This window comes from Drosophila mauritiana, chromosome 2L (genome assembly GCF_004382145.1).
Source record: "Drosophila mauritiana strain mau12 chromosome 2L, ASM438214v1, whole genome shotgun sequence".
NCBI classification, from domain to species: Eukaryota; Metazoa; Arthropoda; class Insecta; order Diptera; family Drosophilidae; genus Drosophila; species Drosophila mauritiana.
This window is the reverse complement of record NC_046667.1, coordinates 9,733,274-9,741,690: the sequence shown is the minus strand read 5'-3', so window position 1 is coordinate 9,741,690 and position 8,417 is coordinate 9,733,274. Positions and strand designations below refer to the sequence as shown.

The 8,417-nt window shown below is 45.1% G+C and overlaps 2 protein-coding genes across 2 annotated transcripts; one reads left to right on the top strand and one right to left on the bottom strand.

Annotated features, from left to right (window-relative positions):
- On the top strand, positions 1-6,489 carry LOC117135268 (ATP-binding cassette sub-family G member 4). Its single transcript, XM_033295429.1, has 10 exons — positions 1-92; positions 2,625-3,011; positions 4,214-4,384; positions 4,449-4,585; positions 4,646-4,791; positions 4,856-5,094; positions 5,154-5,564; positions 5,625-5,725; positions 5,785-6,146; positions 6,207-6,489. Exons 2-10 carry the CDS (start codon positions 2,651-2,653, stop codon positions 6,346-6,348), a joined length of 2,070 nt encoding a protein of 689 aa, XP_033151320.1. The 5' UTR covers positions 1-92; positions 2,625-2,650; the 3' UTR covers positions 6,349-6,489.
- Positions 6,409-8,395, bottom strand: LOC117135269. Its single transcript, XM_033295430.1, has 2 exons — positions 6,696-8,395; positions 6,409-6,636 (listed from the first exon to the last, which is right to left on the bottom strand). The coding sequence occupies exons 1-2, from the start codon at positions 8,298-8,300 to the stop codon at positions 6,601-6,603; spliced, it is 1,641 nt and encodes a 546-aa protein (XP_033151321.1). The 5' UTR covers positions 8,301-8,395; the 3' UTR covers positions 6,409-6,600.
- Between the last annotated feature and the right edge of the window lie 22 nt (positions 8,396-8,417).

Here is an 8,417-nt window from a genome sequence, read left to right as displayed (position 1 = left end):
CTCGGTTGTGCGGATCGCGAGTTAAGTCCGTGCGAAGTAGTAGTTTCCCTGCAAATCCCGTCCAGAGTGCGATAATCCTGACTCTCCTAAGGGTAAGGACTCCACTTGAGTGCACACGAACAGCTGTGCTCATGCAAGGGGATGAAGTGAATCCAAAGAAAAGGATACAAAAATTAATGTATAAAAAATAAAAATAATTGGTGTAATTATGTGTTAAGTTTTAAATAAAACGCACCATCAATTAATCTGTGACAATCGCAAACAAAAGCAAGACAAATTTTATAAATTTACCAGAAACAATAAGTGGCTGAAAAAAACTAGAGCAGCGTAATAAATTAATATAAAATTTATGAATTTATAAAGAGCTTAATTTTGGAAATTAGAGTCTCAGCTAAGTGACTGCAAATTTAAGAAAGAAACCTTTTCAAGGATTTCAGTAATGAATGTAGTACTGATGTAATACCTACTTCGCCAGTCGCAGTAAAATGAATTGACATTTTTAAGACAGAAATTTATTGGCCAAGAGCTTATCAGTGAACTTCGATACAAACGCCAGTCTTTGTTAACACATAAAACCCATTCGAATCGCATGAAGGCAAGTGTTAAATGACTGAATGATTCATGCTACGATATATGCCATGGAATAGATACAAGTGAAATGTATCTTTTGGAGACTCTAGACCTGATCACTTGTGGGTCACATCCGATTGGATGACCCCCAATGCGAAACTGCCAAGTTCGCTTTTCGCGCTCTGAGCTCCAGATTTGTATTATGTGAAATGAATAAAATCGATTAGTTGACACAAAGTGTTGTCACAGAATGCGGCAATCGCGATCAAAATCAATATGACAATAATCGAAGTCCAAAGATGGGATGCGGGTGTTATTTCCGAATTATCAGGCATTATCAGAGAGTATAAACAGAAATCTGTACCCAGCCATCGAATGGCTTTGAATCGGTAGGGATTTGCTCCCGTTTCCCCGTTTCCCCGCTACTCCGATCTGGAATCAAACAGCTGCTGCTTTCGCTTCCATCTCCTCCCAGCTGCACTGCCGCATAAAATCTGGCGGAGAAGGGGATCCGGTGAACCGGTTTGCGAGGTATACAAGCTATACAAAACAATGTTTCAGCGCAGCATCAGCACACACATGCTATACATGGTATATATGTGCTGTGTGTACATAAGTGCTGTGGTGTTAAAGGCCGATCTAAGTCCCCGAAAGTCGCAGGCAAACACGAAATGTAAAGCCGGGCTCGAACAAAGGAGTCCAAGAAAACAGCAAGCCCGGCAAAACGTGACCACGGGGGGATCTCCTCCGGCGTCAGGCAACAATGATGTACAGCCAGCCGATTAAGACCCATCAATGTCACTCCCTTCGTGACATCCAGGTCATCATCGGGAAATATGGGGCATTGACCATAGGTAGCTGTGTTATAACTAAATTAGGTGCATGGCTGCGGAGCAGTTCCCACTGGCGTAGCCACTACCTTTCCAACTACTCGAAAACGGAAAGGGAAATCTCCCGGTCGAGGAATTTGCCCAGCTCCTGATAAGACAGCTCGGTTTATATTATATAGGCATTCGTCACAGGTATAAGATTATAATATGAACTTTCAGATGCATAGGTTCACAACCTATAAGATACAATCTATACGTTCGTGTAACTACAGTATCTACTTTCCAAGCAAAAGGATTGCATTCTGGTCATACAGTTAATTATGCATAATTGATTGCAGAAACAATGATTTACTCTTTAAACAATTTTCATTTCAATTCCACTTTGATAAGCTGCAGCCCATCAATATGTATTGCATTTACTACATTTGTTGTTAACTCGCCGCTTGGAACAATGCTTTTGTTTTGATCAGCTCGGATCGGAGCGGATCAGATGGGATGGTATGGGATGGGATCGGATCTAGAGAGAATCGAGTGGATCGATTGGATGGACGGATCAATGGCAGATGTGCATATATGACGGCACTCGCCATCGCCATTCCATTTCCACTCAATTGTGCCGCTTTATTGTTTGCCTCCGCCTCCGCCTGAGCAATTGTACCTTGATCTTTTCGCAAATCTGTGCATTAAATGTACTCGCATTTAATTGTCTTTGGCAGCAGTGCGAAATGTGGAGTAAACTGCGTGCTACATTTCGCTTATGTAAACTGGCACTTAATGCGAACGGTGGATGATAATTGCACGGTTTCGACACCCATCCCATTCGACAGCAGGTCTTTGGTTAATCGGGAGCATCATCTGCGCTGGATTAGTTGCTATCCCCCCAATCCCCCTTACTTCACGAGCCCTTTAAATGAACAATCTCGCACTGAATCTGACTGACGGGGTAAGACGACAAAGGTTGATCGATCTCCTCCAGCTTTCGATCAAAGTGCACGCTCAGCTGGCATGGAACCCGTTTCAATAAGCTAAGCTAAATATTTTGTATCGACTAGCAACTGGTTGCACACTGATTCCCAGTTTTAGCCGCGCACCTTGCACAATCCATCAAATCTGCAGACAAAGATCCAACTGGCCAATCATCATGATTTTAGGATGCCATAGGAAACTTTCAGTGAATCTAAACTATATATATAGTTTTATATTACATTTATGTTTATATTACAGTTGACAGGCTACCCTAGAATCCCAGAATGGCGACACCGCGGGAGCAATTCTTGTTCGGCAGCGACAACGGAGTGGCCGGCCTCGGTCTGGGCATCGAGATCGGCGAGGTGACCTCCAGTCGCGTCTATAACAGCACCACAGTGCCAGTTGGCAACAGTGGCGGATGGCGGAATGCCCAGTCCAGTGTTACGCCACCACCCATACCCACACCGCCGCAGGTGAACTACACCAATGGGAATGCGGCCAGCAAGCAGCCGCCACTGGAACCTGTCGTGGAGGAGGAGGTGCACTTCGACACCGATGCCCTCAACAACCTGCCAGCCCGGGAGCCCGTGGACATGGAGTTCAAGGAGCTGTCCCTCACCGTCAAATTGGGCTTCAATCGAGGTGAGCTACCGAAGGAAGTCGTTGCTAACTAACCATTGCGATCGCATGATCTAAGATATGGCTCGATAAGATTGGGGCAGCGGAGAACTTAAAATTAGCTGGGCAGTTATATATGTTTTACGATCAGCGGCTACTCTTTGAACGGGGTTCTTAGGGAATGACCTTTAATTCTTTATATCTTACCAATATAGTCCCATAAATAATATCTAAAGTATGACTAGACACAATTAGTGATAATAGAAGATAATACATATGCTAGGATTCATTTCATTAATAGTCTAAGGGATACAGTTAGACAAATCCTTCAGATACTATTTTTCAAATGTTTCTTAAGTTCCACGAGATTATTAGATCCGAACAAAGTTTTCTTCAAGGTTATTCTTTTCGGCACTGCCTCACATACCAATCAGCCATAAACACTTGCTTGCTAGTTCTTTAACCAACTTGGTTTTCCATTGATTAGATAAGCGCCGATCACTCCGCTCATTCCGATCACACCCCCTTCCCGGTTGTATATATTCAATGCCAGTTAGTCATTCATAAATTCCCTTTCCGCCGAGTCCACAAAATGATAAGAAATGACTTGCCTATACGATAGTTAGTAGAGTATTTGTAATTCGATATGCTGGGTTTGGTTTTAGAGCATTTTGCTAATTTCAAAGTTCAAAAGATATCGACATTGTTTAGCCCCTGTTAACTTGATTAGAACTACACATATTTTCAACCCGTGGCGGTAATTATACTCAAAATAAAGATAATATGAGTGGTCAACGTTTTGGTAGATGGATATATTGCCAGTGCTATCGGGATGTTTAATAGGTTACTAGGAGTGCTAAAATGTGTAATATTGTTAACAATACAATACGATTACTGTGTTAATTAAGCTTTATGTCTGAAACTCTTTTCTATGCCTTAATCCCTAGATCATCTAGAATTGTTGCCAAGTTGTGTAGTTAACAGGTTATTCACTGAAGTGGATATAGGGCTTAATTATTACTTAAGATCTTACCTCACTAGCCGTTTAATTCAGCTAAGTTATAGCCTGCAGTTGATTCATGAAAATCGTCGCTCGTTGCACGTGGGTTCTCCATTGGTTCCCTGAACCTTGATACCAACGACCGTATAAAAAAACACGCTGAATGTCTATTAAGTTTTTACGATCATATTTACGATGGCATTTAAGTAATTTCGCAATTTCTTAGGATCCAAGGAAATCTTGCACAATGTGTGCGGAAAGTTCCCCGGCAGCCAGCTGATCGCCATTATGGGACCTTCGGGTGCAGGAAAGTCCACTCTGCTGGATGCCCTGTCAGGTTTCAAGACGACCGGAGTGGATGGCTCCATCTTGCTCAATGGTCGGCGACGTGATTTGCGTGAGTATATCGCAGAATTCATTACTTATATGTATGAAGAATTCATGGTAATCCCTCCCTGCAGCTTCCTTCCGTCGGATGTCCTGCTACATCACCCAGGATGATCGCCTGCAGCCGCTGCTGACGGTGAACGAGAACATGCATATAGCCGCCGATCTTAAGCTGGGTCAGACCGTCAGCTACGAGGAGAAGGAGAGCAGGGTGAGTGGGGTGATCTCCACTTTAAGATCATAGTCATAAATCGCGAATTCATCCTTGCAGATCGAGGACATCCTGCTGCTTCTAGGTCTGTACAATCACGATCAGACCCTTACGATGCGCCTGTCCGGTGGTCAGAAGAAGAGGCTATCCATTGCCATGGAGTTGATCAATAATCCCACTGTGATGTTCCTGGACGAGCCCACGACGTATGAGCAAATATATCCATTTATCAAACTGAGGAATGTTTACATCTTGCTTTCATTTTTTCAGTGGCTTGGACAGTAGCTCGTGCACAAAGGTCCTGGAGCTGCTCAAGAAGTTGACCAGCCAAGGACGCACCATTATCTGCACCATCCACCAGCCCACGGCCAAGCTGTTCCAGATCTTCGATCAGGTCTACGTCCTGTCCGCTGGCAACTGCGTCTACCAGGGCAGCACCCAGAAATTGGTGCCGTTCCTGCACTCGGTGGATCTGCCCTGTCCCATGTACCACAATCCAGCGGATTACAGTGAGTCCAGCACAGATCTCTAAGAGAATTTACACTAATGCAATCATTATGCAATCCAGTTATCGAGCTCGCATGCGGAGAATATGGATACGATAAAGTCGACACCCTTAAGCTCGCCACCGAGAACGGAAGCTGCCTGACTTGGTTCGATAATCCCAGTGCGGTGTTGCGCGCTGAGGTCTTGATGAGAAAGTATCCCATACCTAAGAAAACCAAAAGCCGATCCCTGGAGGACACCAGCTACTCAAACCAGTGCTCCGTGCTTTTGCGACGGGGTTTCATCAAAGCCAAACGAGACACGACCATGACGCACTTGAGGCTCGGAGTCAACATAGCAGTGGCCGCTCTGTTCGGAGCTATGTACGATCACACGGGACGTGAGGGATCACGAGTACTCGACAACTACAATCTGCTGTTTGCCATACTGATGCACCATTCCATGACCACGATGATGTTGACTGTTCTGACTTGTAAGCTTGCTCTAGTCGATTTCGTAGACATATTAACTTATTTGAATATAATTTGACCAGTCCCCATGGACATCTCCATATTGATCAAGGAGCACTTCAACCGCTGGTACTCGCTGAAAGCCTATTACACTGCCATGACACTCGTGGACCTGCCAATATCTGTGAGTAGCCATCTTAAATATGCCGGATTTCCATTGTTAACTGACTTCTTTGGTTGCAGATCATAAGTTGTTTCTTCTTCACAGTCATCGTTTATCTTTGGAGTTATCAGCCGATGGAGTGGATCAGATTCTTTATGTTCTTCTCCATTAGTTTACTGACCGTCTTTGTGGGCCATAGTTTCGGTTTGATGATTGGTGCCTGGTTCGATGTGGTCAACGGAACGTTCTTGGCCCCAGTGCTAACGATTCCCATGATGATGTTCGCCGGCTTTGGAGTGACCCTGCGCGATCTGCCAAGCTACTTAAGGTGGGGCAGTCACATATCATACTTAAGATATGGACTTGAGGGCTTCATATCAGCCATTTATGGCTTGGATCGAGGTACCTTGGCCTGCGAGGAGGCGCCGTACTGCCATTACAGGTAATTAGATTCTGTTACCTTTCCTATTTCTCAAGCGCTAAGTATGCTTTGTGCTCACAGGTATCCAAAGAAATTCTTAGAGGAAATCACCATGAGGGGTGATCAGTTCTGGAACGATGTGATCGCGCTGGGAGTCATGATCCTTCTTTTCCGATTTGTGTCCTACGTGGTGCTGAAGGCCAAGATCAAGTCGATTCGATAGGAGAGTTGGGGGAGACACACCTGTAGCCCATTCCTTGTATTATACATTAATTGTTGACCATTATGTTTAGTGCTATTAATATTTAAATAATATGTACAAGTACATAAAACAATGTTAAATAAAGCTACGATTTGTAACTAGCCTAGAAGGCCGATATGGCCCCATATTATATCACACAATTCAGTTGCCCACGCCTTGGGCAACCTTGGATTCTTCTCCTGCATTAGCTGTCGGTTCCAAGAGTTGGTGGAGTTACTTTGCATTGGTGGCCATTTTTGTTGAGTTCAGCTGAAACAAAACGATTGTTAAACTGTGTTTATATATTTTCAACTCTCTATAATGCTTACTACTACAACTTTTCGGCCAAGGGATTCCAAAAGTCTTTTCTTAAGACGTATTAATGAAGTCGGTTTCTTGCTGAATTTCAGCGTCTGTTCTGCGGTGAGTAGTTCAACAAAGTACACACTCTCCTGGGCACCCATTGTCTGCACTCGTAAGCTTGGCAAATTTATTCCGACAATGGGACACACCACATCTACGCCCTCCACATCCGCGTCGCCACTTAGCTCCTTGGCGTATTTCTTTAAGTCTGGGCGATCTTTTAGCAAATAAGCTGGAGCACCATCAAACTCTTTAAAAGCTCGTTCTTTTTTAACTTTAGCAATTGAAGGCTGCTCAATGGCTACAGCAGATCGCAGCACATTCAAGCGACTATCCACCTTGGGTTGGGCTCGCTGGCGTTTTTGGGCTGCTTTTAGTTCTTCAGCTGCATTAATCAGGTCCTTGGAGTAGTGACCCAAAGTGCACAGAGAGAGGCAGGTGTCAACAAGGTTGTCAGCAAAATAGTCGTACTCCCCATGATCCAGCATGCGTAGAGCGGCCAGTTCCAGTTGTCTGATTTGCTCAGGAGTCAATGCACAATTCAGTTGGGCGCTGGCCCACAGGAATGTGGCCAAGTCCTTGGAGCGTAGGTCTCCAGGTTTGAGCAGAGTCATAAGTCGTTCTACGACGACAGTTAGGCATTCATTCTGATCCCAAAGCTGCTCGGCAAAGAATGCAAAGATATGGGCAAGTCCTCGGGGTTCAATATGGGTTATCTTTACAGGATCCAGACAGATATCTTGCAGGTGCTGGCACACTCGTTCGTCTTTGACTTGCTGCAACCGCAATGCCTTGACAAACGAAACCAGCAAGGCATCGCTTCCGGTGTTGAGCTCCAGATTTAATATGGCATTAACGAGGCTTGCTTCATATGCTGATTTCGCCTCACCGGTTACCAAGGTTGAAGTTTTGTACGCCGCATTGCTTACCACAGCAAGGTCCATTTCATTTAGGGCGGGCAGATGCGATGGTAGATGCTCTTCCAGGAGCTTCTGGAAGTCCTCAGAAGATTGGGCCTGCTTCTTTTGCAATCCCAGATAGAAGCACACCTGAACGAATCGCTCCTTGTTTCCGCGAAAGTCCTCCTTTACCAGTCGTTGCATGGCTGCTTGGTAAAAATTCATTCGCTTTATCCAACTAGGTATGAGGAATAGAAAGGAGTAGAGAGTCTCCAGCACGGTGGAAGTATCCATCTTGTCCAGCTGTTTGGCTGCATGGTTATCCAACGTGTTAAGCGCCGTCACATACATGGGCACAGCGGCATTGGAGCGATAGCTGGAAGCCTGGATGATCAGGGCGGGCAATTGGGCGGCATCCGTTTTCTGCACCGTCCGCTGAAAGTACCGGTCGTCCGTGATGGGAAAGAAGTCAGAGTACCGGACTGTCGTCTTGGGTAGCACGTGATCCGAATCCCTGTAGCGCTCCATTGCAATGTGCTTGGCGAAGCGGGTGAGCAGTGTGCCGGTCTCATCGCTGCTCCGCAATATATCTCTGGGCGTAAAGGAGGCGTAGCTTCTGATGGGACAGCCCAAGTTGGTGACGCCGGCAAAGCGTCGGAGCAGGGCGTACATATCGGATGCACTTCTTCTCAATTTATGTAATGAATTTACAAAACAACGTGCAAGTCCGCAAACATACGTTAAATCTGCAATCGGTTTTCAACACTGATAAATTTCCTTTTACACAAA